The sequence below is a fragment of the Cetorhinus maximus genome, chromosome 23 (assembly GCF_964194155.1).
Source record: "Cetorhinus maximus chromosome 23, sCetMax3.hap1.1, whole genome shotgun sequence".
In the NCBI taxonomy this organism is placed as follows: Eukaryota; Metazoa; Chordata; class Chondrichthyes; order Lamniformes; family Cetorhinidae; genus Cetorhinus; species Cetorhinus maximus.
The window spans coordinates 18587121-18606756 of record NC_135901.1 but is presented as its reverse complement, the minus strand read 5'-3'; the positions used below and the strand labels follow the sequence as shown (position 1 = coordinate 18606756).

General features: G+C 45.4%; 3 protein-coding genes across 5 annotated transcripts in view; 2 read left to right on the top strand and 1 right to left on the bottom strand.

The window, feature by feature from the left end:
- LOC144697047 (uncharacterized) overlaps positions 1-19636 on the top strand; it is a 288147-nt gene that overhangs the window by 99632 nt on the left and 168879 nt on the right. The gene's annotated exons all lie outside the window — the stretch shown is intronic.
- The window catches only part of LOC144697176 (uncharacterized), a 245052-nt gene that overhangs the window by 173161 nt on the left and 52255 nt on the right, over positions 1-19636 (top strand). The gene's annotated exons all lie outside the window — the stretch shown is intronic.
- Positions 1-19636, bottom strand: part of LOC144697067 (uncharacterized) — a 62323-nt gene that overhangs the window by 32660 nt on the left and 10027 nt on the right. For 2 of the 3 annotated variants that reach the window (XR_013580297.1, XR_013580298.1), the window contains exon 4: positions 18074-18304. Coding sequence is in view for 1 of the 3 variants with exons in the window: in XM_078568868.1 (XP_078424994.1) it covers positions 8414-8420 (7 nt within the window). In the remaining 2 variants the exon portion in view is untranslated. Of the gene's footprint in view, positions 1-8413; positions 8421-18073; positions 18305-19636 lie in introns of those variants that run through there. The other variant, XM_078568868.1, reaches the window with a different exon arrangement.

Sequence of the window (19636 nt, the reverse complement as noted above, 5' to 3'; positions counted from 1 at the left end):
AACTCAAACTAAACATCGTGTCAGGATCTGACAGTCTCCCAGCTTATTGCAATCTGAATATCATCATCAGATAGTGAACACGGAGGGAAAAAGCACCGTTCACAGCGGAGATAAACCGTACACGTGTTTTGTTTGTGGGCAAAGCTTCAACTTTTCATCCAACCTGCAGAGACACAAGGACATCCACACCACGGAGAAACCATGGAAATGTGAGGACTGTGCAAGGGGATTCAATTGTCCTGTTAAGCTGGAATCTCATTTGCACTTTCACACTGGAGAGAGGCCATTCTCCTGCTCTGAGTTTGGGAAGGGATTTACTCGTTCATCCAACCTGCTTTGGCACCAGTGTGTTCACACTGGGGAGAGGCCGTTCACCTGCACCAGATGTGGAAAGGGATTCACTCGGATACGCCACCTCATCGCACACCAGCATGTTCACACTGAGGAGAGACCTTTTAAATGCCCAGATTGCGGGAAGGGCTATAAAAGTTCCGGTGAATTGATGTACCATCAACGTGTTCACACTGACGAGAGACCGTTCAGGTGCTCTCACTGCGGGACTGAGTTCAGGCGATCATCTGACCTCACTGAACACCAGAGAACTCACACTGGGGAGAGGCTGTTCATCTGCACGGAGTGTGGGAAAGGATTCACCCAGTCATCCAGCCTGCTGAGACACCAGCGAGTTCACACTGAAGAGAGACCGTTCACCTGTCCCGAGTGTGGGATGGGATTCAGTAATTCATCCAAGTAATTCATCCAACCTGACGCACCAGCGAGTTCACGCTGGGGAGAGGCCATTCACCTGCTCAGCTTGTGGGAAGGGATTCACTCAGTCATTCAGCTTGCTGAGGCATCAGCGAGTTCACACTGGGTAGAGGTCGTTCACCTGCCCCGTGTGTGGGAAGGGATTCATTAGTTCAACCAACCTGCAGAGACACCAGAAGGTTCACACTGGGAAGAGACCTTTTAAATGCCCAGACTGCAGGAAATGCTATAAAAGCTCCCGGGAACTCATGTCCCATCAACAGATTCATGCTGAATAGATACCATTCAGGTGCTCTCAATGCGGGACTGGGTTCAGGAAATCATCTTAACTCACTGAACACCAGTGAATCCACACTGGGGAGAGGCCGTTCATCTGCACAGAGCGTGAGAAGAGGTTCATTAATTCAACCAGATACAAGCAAGTTCACGAGTGATTGTATTTTGCTGTAAATCACATCCAGGATTGAATTATGTTCCTTGGGGTCTGTTTCTGCTGATGTTAATAAACTCCACCCTAGTTTTAATGGTTAATATTCTGGATAGAAACCAAATAAATCAGATTTGTCTTAAACAAAGTGTGTTGAGTCTTTTTAGTGTCTCTGAAACAAGTTAGTTCCTTTTGAAGGGCTCTCCCTCTCCCCTGTCTCCTCCATCCTCACCTCCAACAACAAGTGTGAGGAGCTCATGGAGCTTCTTTGTCACTAAGATTGAGACAATATGATCAGCTGCTTCTCCTGCTTCCCTCCCTTCCACTGGCTCACCGGGAGAAACTGCCTTTAAAGTTATTCCCCCACCCCCCACCCAATCCAAGAACAACCCTCTTTCTTTAGTTTCTCTCCCATCTCCCTTCATACCCTTTCAGGGCTCATCTTGCCCATGAGACCCACCTCCTGCTCCATCGACCCTATTCCCATGTAAATTGATTTTGTTAACAGTTCTCTCTCTTCAGTTGTTTTCCCGCTTTCCTTTCAATCTGCCGCCATCACCACCTCCTCAAAACACAGATCCTCGTCTCCACTGCCCTGGCAAACAAAAGCCCCATCTCCAACCTGCCTTCCCTCATCAAAGTCCGAGATCATTTTATCAACTCCCAATCCTCTGTCCATCATTCCCGGAATTCCGTGTTTGAATCTCTTCCAGCAGATTTCAGACTCTGCCACAATATGGAAACAGCTCTTCAAGTCACAAATGACATCCCCTGTGACTGTGACAAAGGTTAAGTAACCCTCCTTGTTCTTCTGGACCTGTCTGCAGCCTCGACATGGTCGACCACACAAACCCCCTGCACCTCTCCATTGTCACTCAGCTGGTGGACTACTCTCGCCTGGTTCCTTGTAATCTATCTAATCACAGTCAGAGGATCATCTTCAATGGCTTCTCTTCCTGCTCCCACACAGTTACCCCTGGTGTCTGAGGATTTATCCTTGGCCCCTCCTATTTCTCATCGACATGCTGCCCCTGAAAACACTTGGAAAACTCATCACCTTTCTTGACTCCTCCACTGTTGCTAAGGGCCAGGCAAATGCTCTGGGGACACAGGTTCAAATCCCACCACTGCAGCTGATGGAATTTAAATTCATATAATGCAATCTGGAATTGAAAAGTAGTCTCAGTAATGGTGACCATGAAACCATCACTGATTGTCGTAAAAACCCATCTGGTTTACTAATGTCCTTTAGGGAAGAAAACCTATCACCCTTTTCTGGTCTGGCCTACATGTGTCTCCAGACCCACAGAAATGTGGTTGAATCTTTACTACCCTCTGAAAAGGCCTAGCAAGACACTCAGTTCAATAATGGACAATAAATTCTGGCCTTGCCAGCAATGCCCACATCCCATGAAAGAATAAAAAACAAGACTACAAGCTTAGAGTGCTATAAACATCTGGTAATTCCCATTATTGGTCTGTTACAGACCCACTGATAGAGATTCATTGTAAGGTTTAACTAACAACAATTACATGTTGTAGACGGTAGGGGTTGTAACTTATATAAAAACAAAAAACTGCAGATGCTGGAAATCCAAAACAAAAACAGAAATACCTGGAAAAACTCAGCAGGTCTGGCAGCATCGGCGGAGAAGAACAAAGTTGACGCTTCGAGTCCTCATGACCCTTCAACAGAACTAAGTAGAAATAGGAGAGGGGTGAAATATAAGCTGGTATAAGGTAGGGGGTTGGGGGGAGGTTGTAGGGACAAGCAAGCAGTGATAGGAGCAGATAACCAAAAGATGTCACAGACAAAAGAACAACGAGGTGTTGAAGGTGGTGATATTATCTAAAAGAATGTGCTAATTAAGAATGGATAGCAGGACACACAAGGTGCAGATAGCTCTAGTGGGGGGTGGGGTGAAATAAGACTAAAAGGGCATAAAAGGTATAGATTTAAAAATAATGCAAATAGGTGGGAAAAGAAAAATCTATATAAATTATTGGAAAAAACAAAAGGGAGGGGGAAGAAACGGAAAGGGGGTGGGGATGGAGGAGGGAGTTCAAGATCTAAAGTTGTTGAACTCAATATTCAGTCCGGAAGGCTGTAAAGTGCCTAGTCGGAAGATGAGGTGCTGTTCCTCCAGTTTGCGTTGAGCTTCACTGGAACAATGCAGCAAGCCAAAGACAGACATGTGGGCAAGAGAGCAGGATGGATTGTTAAAATGGCAAGCGACAGGGAGGTCTGGGTCATTCTTGCGGACAGACCGAAGGTGTTGTAACTTGCTCTATGTTATTTTGCAATCCCTATCTCAGCAGAATCTCATTCTCATTTCCCAAGATTTAGAGAAACCGAGACTTGGTCCCTAATGGCAGCCGGATTGCCCACAATCCCATGCGCCTCAGAAACTGCTCTATCTGCTGCAGGTTGGCCGGGTGGGTCGCGCATGCTCGGAGGGTCCTGGTCTCTTTGAGGTTGTTCCCGGAGAGAAGCCGGAAGCGGTGGATAGTGAGAGTGGAGAATGTTCATTGTTTAATATTCGGCTCTGGGGCCGCACTCGGAATTTGTAAACCCTGCACCCCCCGCCCGGGGTTTATTAACCCCTGGAGAAGCTCAGAAGAAAATTCACATGGACTCAAAACGTTAACTCTGTTCCTCTCTCCACAGGGAAGGCAGTGTTATTGTCACTGGACTGGTAATCCAGAGACCCAGAATAATGCTCTGGGGACCCAGGTTCAAATCCCACCACGGCAGATGGAATTTGAATTCAATAAATATCTGGAATTAAAAGTCTAATGATGACCATGGAGCCATTTTTGTAAAAACCCGTCTGGTTACTAATGCCCTTTAGGGAAGGAAATCTGCTGTCCTTACCTGGTCTGGCCTCCAGACCCACAGCAACATGATTGACGCTTAAATGCTAGCCTAGTCAGTGCCGCCCACATCTAATAAATAAAAAAAATGCTGAGTTTTTTCAGCTCTCTCCAAAGAGCTCACAATGCCCGAGTGATTGACAGCAGCTCTGGACCAATAGGGAGAGACGACGGTCCGGAGGAACAAGCTGGTCCTCCAACCAATCGGAATGAATGAGGGGCGGGCCTTGCGGGGCAGAATGTGCCCATACCTCGTGAAGGGAATGCCCGCGCAGATTCATGCAGGAGGAGAGAATGTTGTGAATTTCGTCCTGGACTGACAGGGATGGATTTTGGAAACTCCTTTTACAGGGGGTTAGAAGGGGAGAATTTACACACAGCAAACTTAAACCAAGAGATAAAAACAAAAAGCTAAAAGCTACTGCGGATGCTGGAAATCCAAAACAAAAACAGAATTACCTGGAAAAACTCAGCAGGTCTGGCAGCATCGGCGGAGAAGAAATCAGGTAACGTTTCGAGCCTTCATGGCCGTTCTGCCGAAGGGCCATGAAGGCTCGAAACGTTAACTGATTTCTTCTCCGCCGATGCTGCTAAACCAAGAGAAATGTTTGTCTCTTCTCATTTCTATCCTGATTTGACAGTGGTGGCTTTTGTCAACTGAGGGATTACAGCTATCGGGAAATATTAAATGAATTGGGGCCTTTTTCTTTAAAGAACAGGAGGCTTAGCAGTGACCTGATAGAAGTCTAACATCATCAGTTGGTAAGAAAGGGGAGATGTGGAGAGAATGTTTCCACTTGTAAGGGAGTCCAAAACTAGGGCCATGAATAAACTTGGAGTCATAAGTCCAAGATAGTTACTGATAAATCTAAGAGGGAGATCAGGACAAATTTCTTTATTTGCAGGTTTAGAAGATGAACCCGTTAATACAGGAAGCAGTTGAGGAAAGTACTGAGATGCTTTCAAAAGGAAACTAGACAAGCACATGAGAGAAAAGGGAATAGAAAGATCAGCTGAAAGGCTGAGATGAGGTAGATGGAATGGGAGGACATATGCGTTGTGTATAAAGTTGGACCGTATGATTTGTTTGTGTATTATATATTCTAAATAATCAATTGTAAACTCTTTTTACAGAATATGAGGATCTGCAGATGAGAAATTTAAACTAAACATCATGTCAAGATCTGACAGAGTAACTTGATTCATTAGGAGCTGAATATCATCAGCCTTTGAAAGTGGAAGGAGAAATGTTTGTCTGTTCTGACTGAGGAAAAAGATTTTAAACATTGGCGTGACTGGAAAAACACCGAGACACACACACCCCAAATGAGAGTGTTCCATTGCACTGACTGGAGCTTTAGCCACTGACACAGCCTGAAAAAAAACATCACTTCATTCACAATTGAGAGAAACCATACACGTGTTCTGTGTGTGGACGAGGCTTCAACTGACCATCCAACCTGGAGAGACACAAGGACACCCACACCATGGAGAAACCGTGGAAATGTGGGGACTGTGGGAAGGGATTCAATTACCCGTCTGAGGTGGAAACTCATCGAAGCAGTCACACTGGGCAGAGGCTGTTCACCTGCTCCATGTGTAGGAAGGGATTCACTCAGTCATCCAGCCTCTACACACACCAGCATGCTCATACTGGTGAGAGGCCATTGACCTGCTTTGAATGTGGGAAGGGATTTAATGCTTTATCGAACCTTCAGACTCACCATCGGGCTCACTCTGTTGAGAGACCATTTAAATGTTCTGACTGTGACAAAAGCCTTAAAAGCAGAAAGGATCTACTGACACACCAACGCACTCACACTTGGGAGAGGCCATTCACCTGCAATGTGTGTGGGAGGACATTCACTCAGTCATCCCACCTCCTGACACACAAACTTGTCCACAGTGAAAAGAGAACTTTTGAATGTTCTGACTGTGAGAAGAGTTTTAAAAGCAGAAAGGATTTACTGAACCATGAACGAACGGGAGAGGCCATTCACCTGCTCTGTGTGTAGCAAGAGATTCACTTGTTTATCCCACCTTCTGAAACACCAACTTGTTCACACTGATCAGAGACCTTTTCATTGTTCTGACTGTGAGAAGTAATTTAAAAGCAAAAAGGACCTTCTGAAATACCAACACACTCACACGGGTAGAGGCCGTTCACCTGCTCTATCTGTGGGAAGGGATTCACTGGATTAGCCCACCCGCTGAGACACCATTGAGTTCACACTGGGGAGAGGCCATTCACCTGCCCTGAGCGTGGGAAGGGATTCACTCAGTTATCCACCCTGCTGAGACACCAGTGAGTTCACAAGTCACTGCAGGAGCTGGATTCTGCTGTTATTGCTGCTGTTAGTCACATTCAGGACTGAACCGTATTAATTCTGACTATTGGGGTTTTTTGCTGATGTTCATAACTCCTGTAATGTGAGTGGAGCTTAACATTTTAATACATCAAATAAATCAGCTTTGTTTCAAACAAACAGTGTGTCGTGTGTTTGATTTCTCTAAGATGTCATGAGCATGTTCCCTTAAATCCAATCATGAAATGTATTTAACAGAAAACCAACAGTTAAACACATCACATCAACTAAGTAGCAGAAATCCATCAGGAAGATGAGGAACCACGCTTTACTTAATAAGTTAGGATCTGGAATATTCTGCATGAAATGGGATGGGAGCAAATTCAATAATAAATATCCAAAGTGAGTTGGATCTCCAGTTAAAAGGTAAAGTTTGCAGGGCTCTGGGGAAAGGGCAGGGGAATGGGGCTAATTGGCAGCTCTTTCAAAGGTGGTCACAACCCCATAAGGCAGCTCTATGTCGACAGGAGAAAGGCTGATGTTCAACTTCCCGAGAATAACAAGGAAGTTATGAGAAATCAGAATAAAACACTGGTTCAGCCTCAAGTGGAGTATTGTGTCCAATTCTGGATACCACACTTTAGGAAGGATGTGATGGCATTGAAGAGTAGGCAGAAAAGATTATTGAGAATGGTTCCAGGGATGAGAAACGGCAGTTATGAGGATAGATTGGCAAAGATGGGGCTGATCTGTTTAGAGAAGAAAAGATTAAGAGGAGATTTGACAGAAATGCTCAGAATCATGAGGGATCTGGACAAAGTAGACAGGGAGAAACTGTTCCTATTGGCAGAAGGGCTGAGGACCAGAGGACATGGGTTAAAGGTGAATTGAAAAAGAAGCAATGGTGACATGAGGAAAACCGTTTATGCAGTGAGTTGTTAGAATCTGGAGTGCACTGACTGAGAGTGTGGTGGAGGAAGGTTCAATCATGATTTTCAAAACAGAATTTGATAATTATCTGAAGAGAAAAAATGTGCAGGACTATGAGGAAAGGGCCGGGGATTGGGACTGGCTGAGTAGCTCGTTCAGAAATCCAGCGCAGGCATGGACACGATGGGCCGAATGACCTCTTTCTATGCTGTAATCATTCTATGATTCTGATGAAGGCTCTGGGGAAAGTGCAGGGGAGTGGGACTCATTGGCAGCTCCTTCAACGGTCGTCCCAGCCTCACAATGCAGCTCTATATTGGCAGGAGACACTCTGATGTCCAACTCTCCAAGAATAAAGAAAGATCCCAACTCTCCGAGAATCCCTTCAATTCTCTGTAAATATCTTCCAAATGCTGACAGATTCCTTCCTTCTTTTGAAATTCCATTTCCTTATGCCAGGGATGCAGACAGTGCTGGACACAGAGGGAGCAGCAAATCTGGTTCAGAGTGGACATGCTGGGCATATCCCTCCTGAAGTATGGAGGCCAAAACTGTACACAGTACTCTAGGTGTGGTTTCACCAATGCCCTGTACAGCTGTAGCAAAACTTCCCTACTTTTATACTCCAAACCCTTTGCAATAAAGGCCAACATTCCAGTTGCCTTCCTAATTTCTTGCTGTACCTGCATGCTAACTTTTTGTGATTCATGTACCAGGACACGGAGGCCCCTCTGTACTGCAGCATTCTGCAGTCTCTCTCTATTTAAATAATCCTCTGCTTTCCTATTCTTTCTGCCAAAGTGGAAACCCTCACATTTTCCCAAATTATGCACCACCTGCGAGTGTTTTCCCATTCACTTAACCGAGCTCTTTGTCTCTTTCTCACAATTTGATTTCCTACCCATTTTTTGTATTGTCATCAAATTTGGCTGCAATACACTTGGCCCATTCAACCAAGTATTTAAGACAGGTTGTAAATAGCTGAGGTCCCTAGACTGATCTCTGTGGCATTCCAGCAGTTACAGTTTGCCAACCTGAAAATGACCCATTTATCCAGACCCTCTGTTTCCTGATAATTATCCAATCCTCTATCCATACACCCCAACACCTTATCACTTAGCCTGTGCAATTAACTTTTATATGACAGCTTATTGAATACCTTTTCGAAATCCAAATACACCACATAGACTGGTTCCCCTTTATCCACCCTGCTAATTACATCCTCAAAGAACTCCAATAAAATTGTCAGAAAACAATGTTGTCTCTGTCTGATTGTATTATGACAGTGACTGTTTTTGGAAAAATTTTCAGAGGAAGAGGACTTACACACAGCTAAATCAAACCAAAAGAAGAGTTAGGTCTGAATTTCTAGCCTGAACTTCCAATGATTACTTTTGGAAACTCCTTTTTCAGCAGGATTTGCAGACAGGGAACACAAACCAAGCAACACATCAAGATCTGACAGAGCCGCCCGATTGATCAGGACCTGGACATCATCAGCTTTTGAACATGGAAGAAAGGGCCCTGTTCAAAGTGGAGAGGTAAGATACACATGTTCTGAATGGCCGGTAAACTAGCTGTTCATTCCCATTGTGAGTTTGTGGGATCTCATCAAACTCTCCCGGTTGAAGCCGGACCAACAGATCAGCTGGAATTAAATGGTTCCAGGCATGGAAGGAGCGTTAAGCAGCCTGTGAATTCTTCCACTAATTCACATTATTCCCCAAGGGATCAGATCAAAGAGAAATAATCGCTACACTGTGTAAATTCCTGAAATAATCCCTGTTGTCTGTCCTGAATGAATCCATTTCACTAACAAATGTTGAAATGTTTGCTCCACACCCACAGGCTTTCATCTGTCTAAAGCCACAAACAGAAAGGTCCAGTTTTCTACTTGAGTTTGAGACAAATCAGCTTTCAAAATGATGCAGAATTTCAGCTAATGAGGGAGATCCGGTCTCAGCCCCGCCCCTCATTCACTCCGATTGGCTGGAGGACCAGCCGCACCCTCCCGGTCCTCCAGTCTCTCCTCCTCTTCCTATTGGTCCGAAGCTTCCGTCAATCATTATCCGGTCATTGTGATCTGGAGCATGCGCAGTGTAGGTGATGTCCACGGACAGCGGCTTCTCTCTCGGGCAGCGGCAGCAGTTGGAAAAGGGATCTGAAGTCCGCCTACTCAGTGTTCCTACACGGAAATTGCGGCTAATTGACCCTTATCCTTCACCCCAGTAATTAATTGCAAACGAATTGGGACTCTCAATGGCGGGGGTTTTACCCAGCACCGCTCGCGGTGGAGAATGTCACCTATCCGTGCTACAGGAGAGCGGTGCGCAGGCGCAGAGCGGAACACTAAGCATGCGCAGTCTGAGTGATGGTGATGCACAGAAGCTTGTTTGTCTCAGTTGGAGCCGGTAAGTGACGGCCGCGAGGCGGAGGGAGCGATGGAGCTGGCCGAAAGGTATTAATAACACCCGGTGTAGGCCGCAAGCACCGAATAAGAACCTGCAGGTCCAGCGTTTACAGTTCCGGGGCTTTTTGTTGGAAACAGGCCCAAATTACGGCCACCATCTTGTTTCAGTGGTGATAAGAGCGCATGCGCGGCCATCTTGTTGCCGCAATAGAGGGTGGGAGAGTCTTCGGTGTCCCTGTGACCGGGAGTAAAATATTTGACGTTGATTTTGTTGTCAGTCTGCAGACAAGGGCTGGAGAACTGAACCCAGGCAGAGGAGAGGAAAGGAGAAAACTGTGTGTGGAGGTAAGAAATGGTGGAGATGGGTTTGGATTTCAGACCAGGGAGGAGGGAGAGTGTGTGGGATGGGGATTTACAGCTTTGGGGGAACAAGGGAGGAAAATATGTTCCATAGAAACTAGAATTGTCTGTTCTGGATTTTTATACTGGACTGTCAGTAATGACTATTGTAAACTCCTTTTCCAGGTTATTAGAATGCAGGATTTGCATACAGATCATGTCAAGATCTGACAGTCATTCAATTCATCAAGACCTGAATATCATCAGCCTTTGAATGTAGAGGAAGAAATGTTTGTCTGTTCTGTCTATGGAAAAATATTACAAACATTAGTGGAAAAGCACCATGACACACACACCCAAGTGAGAGTGTTCCAATGCACCGACTGTGGAAAGAGCTTTAACCAGTTACACAGCCTGGATAAACATCACACCATTCACAGCAGAGAGAAACTAAAGTGTACAGGTGTTCTGTGTGTGGATGAGGCTTCAACTGATCATTCAAACTGGACAGACACAAGGACACAAACACCATGGAGAAACCATGGAAATGTGGGGATTGTGGAACTGGATTCATTTCCCCATTCCTGCTGGAAATTCATCGGCGTATCCACACTGGGGAGAGGCCATTCACCTGCTCTGTGTGTGGGAAGGGATTCACTCGGTCATCCCACCTTCTGACACACCAACTTATTCATTCTGATAACAAATCTTTTAAATGTTCTGACTGTGAGAAGAGCTTTAAAAGAAAAATGGATCTGCTGACACACCAACGCCTTCACACTGGGGAGAGGCCATTCACCTGCTCTGACTGTGGTAAAAGATTCAGGAGTTCATCCAATCTTCGTACCCACCAGCGAGTTCACACTGGGGAGAGGCCATTCCCTTGTTCCATTTGTGGGAAAGGATTCACTCAGTCATCTGCTCTGCTGACACACCAACTTGTTCACAGTGAGCAGAGACTTTTCAAATGTTCTGACTGTGAGAAGAGCTTTAAAGGTCCAACAGATCTGCTGAAACACCAGCGAATTCACACTGGGGAGAGGCCGTTCACCTGCTCTGAGTGTGGGAAGGGATTCACACGGACATCCCACCTTCAGAAACACCGGCAAGTTCACTCGAATAAGAGACATTTTAAATGCGCTAACTGTGAGGAGATCTTTAAAAGCAGAAAGAAACTGTTGCAACACCAGTGCTCACACATAGGGGAGAGGCCGTTCACCTGCTCCGTGTGTGAGAAGGAATTCAAATATCTGTCCTTTCTGTTGACACACCAGCGAGTTCACACCGGAGAGAGGCCATTCACCTGTTCTGAGTGTGGGAAGGGATTCACTGTGTCATCCAATCTGCTGAGACACCAGGATGTTCACAAGTAACTGCAGGGGTTTGGATTCCACTGTTATTACTGTGGCTAATCACCTCCAGGACCGGACAATGTTCATTTTGACACTTGGTGTTTGTTTCTGCTGATAATGATCCGTATAACTGGGCTGGAGATTAATATTCTGGATAAATGTCAAATAAATCAGCCTGGTGTCAAACAGATAGTGGGTGGAGTGTTTGTTTCTCGAGGATAACGGGAGACTAATTGAAATCATGTTCTCAACTGTTCTTTTTCTGGGCCTTTTCTCCTCTATTCAAGAAAGATTTGTATTTCTGTAGAGCCTTCCTTGACTTCTGGACGTCCCAAAGCATTTTACAGCCAATGAAATTCCTTTGAAGTGGAGTCAATATTGGAATGTAGGAAATACAGCAGCTAATTTATGCACAGGAAGATCCCATGGACAGCACAGAAAATCAGTTTGAGTGATGTTGATTGAGGGATCAGCATTGGCCAAGACTCTGGGCAGAGCTCCCCTGCTTGTCAAAATAGCAGCAATGGATCTTTTATACCCATCAATTGAAGATCTCATCGAACAGTGCAGTGCTCCCTCAGAACTACAGTGGAATCGTAATTGTCGTCGACATCCTTCCATCTGCATGACATGATGGATGTGCAGCAAATCAAATCTATTGGGGATGGGAGAGCTTCATATGGTTCACTTTTACTGATGGCTGAATAGACCAATCTGTGAGAGGCAGGTTCTGCCACAAGTGTCAGATATGAAGTGGTTCTCAGGTGTGGTTCTGGGTTGTTGTTTTCAGTGTTGGCGTCTGTTGCCAAGCTGCTGCAGTCACCAGGGATGAGAATGGCTAAAGACAGAAAGATCTGAAAAATTATTGGTGACAAGGAATTATGTAATTCTAGCAGTTTCTATGATCTGTAGTGAATGCAGATTCTTCTAAGCCGTTTCAAATGGGTGGAATTATTCAACTTCAAGTGGGTAGAACTTGAGTTTTCCCTTTGTTTACCTTCTATTACCATCAAACCTATGACCAATGTCTTTGTATCAAGTCACCAGAGTGAGATGAGCATTCAATGCAGTTAGTGCCTGTAATACAGGATGAAATCCATACTAACAACAACATGAGCTTGCTGGGTTATATACATGTGAAGCAATGTAAAGGATTATGTCAATGTGTCACCAGCTATTTTCCAATGTGACCCCATTTTAACTCACCAACACCTTTGAGGGCAATTAGGGATGGGCAACAGATCCAGTGATGCCCACATTGCATAAACAAACATCTGTACGATAAAACTGAAAAATTAACGTGATCCCAGACACCAGCAAAACAAAACAATGAAGCAGCTCAGTAACATTCAGCGTATATTTATTAAACTTCAACACATCGTACATAATATCAGTATGAAAGTGTGTGTTTGCAAAGTACTTTGTAAAAGTGTTATTATTTTATACAATTGGAAGTGAAGCTGGCTCAGTGAAGCTCCTCACACTCCCATCCACACTCCCCCCCCCAGCCACACATTGTGATCAACTCCTCTCCTCAAACTACACACAAACACACACATGCCCTTCTTTTCAAATCCTCTCCCCCACTCACTCGGCAACCCCTCCTCCCAGCCCCTCCTCGCCCCCCCCACTCACTCAGCAGCCCCTCTATACCCCCAACTCACTCAGCAGCCCCTCCACACCCCTCACTAACTCTGCAACCCCTCCACACCCCCCACTAACTTTGCAGCCCCTCCTCACCCCCCCACTCACTCAGCAGCCTCTCTACACCCCCCATTCACTCAGCAGCCCCTCCTCTCAACCCCTCCATACCCCCAACTCACTCAGCAGCCCCTCCTCCCAGCCCCTCCACACCCCCCACTCACTCAGTAACCCCTCCTCCCAATTCCTCCACACGCCCCACTCACTCAAGTTCCTCCACACCCCCCACTGACTCAGCAGCCCCTCCACACCCCCAACTCACTCAGCAGCCCCTCCTCCCAACCCCTCCACAGCCCCTGCTCACTCGGTAGCCCCTCCCCTGAACACCTCCACACCCCCACTCACTCAGCAGCCCCTCCTTCCAACCCCTCCACACCCTGCACTCACTCGGCAGCCTGGCCTTTCCAACAGCCTGACAGCAACATGGAGCCGCCCTGGGGTCCCACAGGCCCCTTCGTGGTCCGGCCACCGTGACTGAAAACTGGAGCTGATTCACTCTAATCAGCTGAGACTCGGGGCTCTGCTGCTCCCACCCGGTTAGCTGGTTGTACTGTGTCAAAGCAAGGCCCTGTAGTTTTATCCTCCTATGCAAGAACTCTCATTCGGACTTGATTCAATGAACAATCATATAATAAACAAAAAATGTATTTGTCTGAATTAACAACAAGAATGAGTTGTTAAATTAATTTCAGAATATTAATGATTCTAGACAAGGTTGTTCTGAGTCTATTTCCTAAAAGTACTTAATGAATGAATGGTTAAGGAATAACATGATTGACAATAACTGCATGTTTGATTCATAATATGCTGCTGTTGCATTGTTTAAGAAAGATCCTTGTGTCTTTTGAGTCTTTTTTTGCAATGGGCAAGTATCGTAACATCTTGCATTTTAAAGCTGTTTACAGTATAACATCTCAGTGCCTAAAGAAAAAACCTTTGTATCTTGTGAGTTTTTTTAAATGCAGCAACAAATTCTGTCATTTCTTTTTGTCATGACAAGTGGATCCTGACTCCAAATTACTTACGAGTATATTGAACTTTTTAAAGGAAGATGCGTTTTTTTTTAAAAAGGGCAAAAGCTGGCTGTGACTGTAAAGTAACCACTTGCTGGGAAAATTCATGTGTGGATGACACTCGACCAACTAGTCCAGAAAATAGAATGTCACACCTAAAAAGGTGTCAAGGCCTACTTCAGACAGAGACACTTCAAAGAAGGGATGCAATGCAAAAACTGAACTGTAACCTCCTGTGGTTGCAGACATAAAAAGGGCTGATTACCATCTCAGCAGAAACCATCTCCTGTTGAGTTATATCCCAGACTGTGGACATGATTTGAGTTGAAAGAAAGCAGTTTCTGGGCGAAAGACACGTTTGTTTTTCCCTTCCAGGAATACACAAGCAATGAGGTTAAAAGCCAACTGCAACCCTGGTCTCTTTGTGCTAGTCTGGTGCTCTGTTCTTGTGTTAATGTGTGCTGTGAAGGTCACAGCTGAAGAACATCAACTAGGCATCCATGTAGTTGCAGGTAAAAGAAAATCTTTCTCTCTGATTGCTGGAAGCAAGTCACAAGTCAGCAAAGCCACTGTCAAAAAAGAAACAGGACAACTTTCAGCTAACCTGCAGAACCAAGAATCTCTAAACCAACTTGCTCAACTGCCAAAATCAGCACTACCGGAATCATCCAACCTAACTAGCGCAACTTTTCGCCATCTACTCCCCACCAACAAGCCAAAGACTGATTCATATATTTTTTAACATCTATTTTTGGAATCACTTATCATTTTCACTCTGTGTGTTGCATTTTCATTATTTTTCTCGCATTTTAGTAACTAATAAACAGACTCTTCCTTCGACAGAAAGCCTGGTTAAATTGGCTCCTTCTAAAACATAAATACATTTGGTCTGGGAAAAGTTATGCATGAGGGAAAGGATCCTGTTTAAATTAACCTTGTTGTGACCAACCAAGGGGGTTGAATAAAGAAGGGGAGCCAGTTCATACCTCCTCACCCAGGAGCATAACAAATTGGGGGACCTCGCCCAGGGACCAGTCGGAACACCTTTATTGTTGGAGATCAGAAGTCAACAACCTTCACACGTTTCCTTCCAATGTACAAATTTAAGCATCTCACTCTTGTTTAACTTGACAAATCAGTAATAACACACAGTGCAGAATCTACCTCAATAACCTTGGGAATTTTCAGTTTTGACACATTTTCATTTACATCCTCTGCAGCCACTGTTTCCAAATGTTCCAGAGAAAAAAAAGACTTCCGCATCAGACTCAACTCTGCTGCTTCCCCAGAGTCTCCGGGCCCTTCTGAATCCTGGCTCCACCAAGAGGCCAGCAGCAGAGCGCAGTCTCCTGGTGGGATGAATGGCGCCCTCCCTGAGCCTGCTCCCAGCCTCATTACTGGCAGACTGACAGATTTTCTGGGCCTTCCGAGACTTTGTCCTTCCGGCTTTGGCCTCAGTGGAGGAGGCGACAGCCAAGAGGAGGCAGAGGTCAGGAAAGAAATTAAAAGAGCAGAATTACATTATCCAAATGTCAGAATTCTGCCAAATGGTGGAAATTTATAATCCATGCTCGTGAGATCTAGGATAGTAAGATAAAGAGGTATATCCTGTTCCCTACAATTTGCTTGTAGCAGGTGTTTGGAGAAGATCATGTCCTCTGTAGATCTGGCAGCACAGAAACCACACTGTGCTCCTGGATACACTCAGTCTGCAAGCAGATGAAGTGTTTTCAGCATGACCCTAACAAAGGCCTTCCCAGTGACGCTAAGGAGTGAGATGTCCCTGTAGTTGTTGCAACCTCATCTCTTGCCTTTGTTTTTGTTTATTGTGACGATTTTTTGCATCACACATGTCCTGTGGAATAGATGCTAACCTCCAACAGAGGATGAGGAAGAGGTCATGAAGGTGTGGCAGTAGATGGTACTTTCCATGCTTGAGCAGCTCAGCTGGAATTCTATCCTTGCCGGTTGCCTTTCTGCTTGCTGGACAATCAATGGACTTTTCCAGCTCAAGTGATGAGGTTTCCTCATCCAACTCAACCATGACAGGAAGCTGCTGGGAAGAGTCAAACGGAGTCTGTCTCACGGGAGTACAGCTCACAATAATGTTCAACCCAGTGGGACATCTGTTTACTTCCGTCAGTGATTACTTCACTATCTGCCAATTTCAGGGAGGCAGCTTTGGTGATGGTCGGACAAAGCACACTCTTAATCTCATCATACGTAGCACAAAGATTTCTGTTGTGACAGGCAGTTTGGATTTCTTGACACAAGCTGATACAGTGTTTATTTGCACAGTATCTCCATCTTTTACATGACTGTCTTGACTACTTTCAAGTTATGCAGTGCCCGAGCTGTTGGGTTTATGTTGTGCATCAGGTAGGCTTTGCTTTTTGCTTCAATGACAGTTGTTATCTCTGCTGAGTGGGTCTCAAACCAGCCTTTGTTGTGGGTTCCACCCTTACCAAATGTTGCTGCTGCTGTGTCAGAAATGATTGAATCAGCGACTTTCAAACTTCATCAATATCAATGTTGATTGATGAAGCTTTTATTGATGTGCCTGTAAAATATTTTACTGATTTGCTTAATGTTCCTTGATACTTTTATGCATAATGGAGGTGTCACTGTGAAGAATGTTTAAGTCAGTAAGAATAATCAGCAAGGATTAATCAGCATTTTCTAATTGGAGATGTTAATCAGTGGAACCTTTCAGACACTGAATTGTAGATTTTGTGCCAAAGATCAATTTAGGATTGAAGTAAAAGTTTGTAATGTTAGTGTAAACGAGGTCTTGGTGAGAGTTCTTGAATTGAAGGGAACCATCACAGATGGTCCTTTGAAAAAGGGACATTCAGCCTTGAAAGTCAGTGACATCTCCAGAATATTAAACTCAAGCCAGCTATAAGGTTGTTAACATCAGCAGAAACAAACCCAATATTGTCAGATTATCAATCCTGGATGTGATTAACAGCAGCAGCAACAACATAAGAATCCAATCACTGCAGTCACTTATGAACTCGCTGGTGTGTCAGCAGGCTGGATGAATGAATGAATCCCTTCCCACACACAGAGCAGGTGAACGGCCTCTCCCCAGTGTGAACTCGCTGATGTGTAGTGAGGGTGGATGACTGCCTGAAACTCTTTCCACAGGAACTGCAGATGAATGGCTTCTCCTTAGTATGAATTCGCTGGTGTGACAGAAGGCTGGACGAATGAGTGAATCCCTTCGCACACACTGAGCAGGTGAATGGTCTCTCCCCAGTGTGAACTCGCTGGTGTGCATTGAGGTCGGATGAAAATCTGAACCTCTTTCCACAGTAAGTGCAGCTGAAGGGCCTCTCCTCAGTGTGAATTCGCTGGTGTTTCAACAGATCAGAGGAGGCAGTGAATCCCTTCATACATATGGAGCAAGTGAATGGTCTCTCCCCAGTGTGAACTCGTTGGTGCCCATTGAGGTTTGATGAACACTTGAACCTCTTTCCACAGGAAGAGCAGCTGAATGGCTTCTCCTCAGAGTGAATTCGCTGGTGTGACATGAGGCTGGCTGACTGAGTGAATCCCTTCCCACACACGGAACAGATAAATGGCTTTTCACCAGTGTGACTGCGTTGGTGGTATTTCAGCAGGGATGGATAATTGAATCCTTTACCACAGTCCTCACATTTGCACGGTTTCTCCATGGTACTATTGTCCTTGTGCTTCTTCAGGATGAAGCCTTGAAGATTGAAAATCAGTTGAAGCCTTGCCCACACACGGAACACATGTATGGTTTCTCCTCGCTGTGAATGATGCAATGTTTTCTCAAACTGTGTAATTGGTTAAAGCTTCTTCTACACTTAGCGCAATCAAACACTCTCACTCGGGTGTGTATGTGTCTCGGTGCTTTTCCAATCACACTGATGTTGAAATCTTTTCTCACGAACAGACAAACATTTCTCCAAAGGTCGATGATATTGAAGTCCTGATGAATCGAGAGATTGTCTGTTCCTTGATATGATCCTTGGTTTGAATTTCCTGTCTGCAAATCCTCCCTTTTCATTACCTTGTAAATTGAGTTTTCAGAAGTTACCACTGTCGATCCAGGATAGGAATTTGGATCAGACAATTCTAATTTCTATGGAAAAGTTTTTCTTCTCTTGTTCCTTGAAAGCTGCAGATTCTGTCCCGCACACTCTCCCTCCTCCCTGGGGTGAAATCCAAATAAAGTGTTGGATAATTCTTGCTGTATCCCTTCAACAATTTTCATTCTTGTATTTCCCCAATAAATCCCCACCCCACACACTCTCCCTGCTCCCTGGGCTGAAATCCAAACCCTTCTCACCATCTCCACCATTTCTTTCCCCCATTCACAGTTTTCTCCTTCCCTCTCCTCTGCCTGGGTTCAGTTCTCCAGCTCCTGTCTGCAGACTGACAATAAAATCAATGAGTCAATGATTTTTTTTTCTCCTGGTCGCCTGGACCCTGAGGTCCTGCCCCTTTCTCTTCCCTCACCAAGATGGCCACCGATGCTAGCGGCTACCTGAACAAGCCCCGCTTACTTCCGCCAAGATGGAGGCTGGTTGCCTGGGTAACCCGGGTCTGTCACCGGGGAGGATGCTCCGCCCTGAACCCCCCCCCCTTCCACTCGCAAGATGGCGGCCAGTGATCCTGCTCTCCTGGGCCTGTTACCGCGTGGTGAACACAGGGCCTGGGGCCTCTTATTGGGGGCCTCAGGCCTACCCCAGAAGTTGATCCAGTTCCCAGTTCAGGCGCGGTTTCCATTCCTATAAAAACAAAAAACTGCGGATGCTGGAAATCCAAAACAAAAACAGAAATACCTGGAAAAACTCAGCAGGTCTGGCAGCATCGGCGGAGATGAACAAAGTTGACGTTTCGAGTCCTCATGACCCTTCAACAGAACTAAGTAAAAATAGGAGAGGGGTGAAATATAAGCTGGTTTAAGGTAGGGGGGTGGGGGGAGGTTGTAGGGACAAGTAGTGATAGGAGCAGATAACCAAAAGATGTCACAGACAAAAGAACAAAGAGGTGTTGAAGGTGGTGATATTATCTAAAAGAATGTGCTAATTAAGAATGGATAGCAGGACACGCAAGGTACAGATAGCTCTAGTGGGGGTGGGGTGAAATAAGACTAAAACTGAACTCTTCTTCCGCTGCCTTCGTCTCCGTGCTCACTTCTTTGGGCAGGAGTCCTCTCCCCGTTCAACGAATCCTTTTACCCACCTCCAATATTCTCCCTCCACCTGGACCCCTCCCTCTGGATTCTTACCTTCTCTTGATCTTTTCATTGAGAACTGTCGGCGTGACATTAGTCGTCTCAATTTCTCTGCTCCTCTCACCCATTCTAACCTGTCTCTCTCTGAACTTACTGTACTCCGTTCTCTCAGGTCCAACCCTAACATTGTCATCAAACCCGCTGACAAGGGTGGTGCTGTTGTTGTCTGGTGCACTGACCTCTACCTCGCGGAGGCTGAGTGTCAACTCGCAGCCACTTCCTCCTACCTCTCCCTGGACCATGA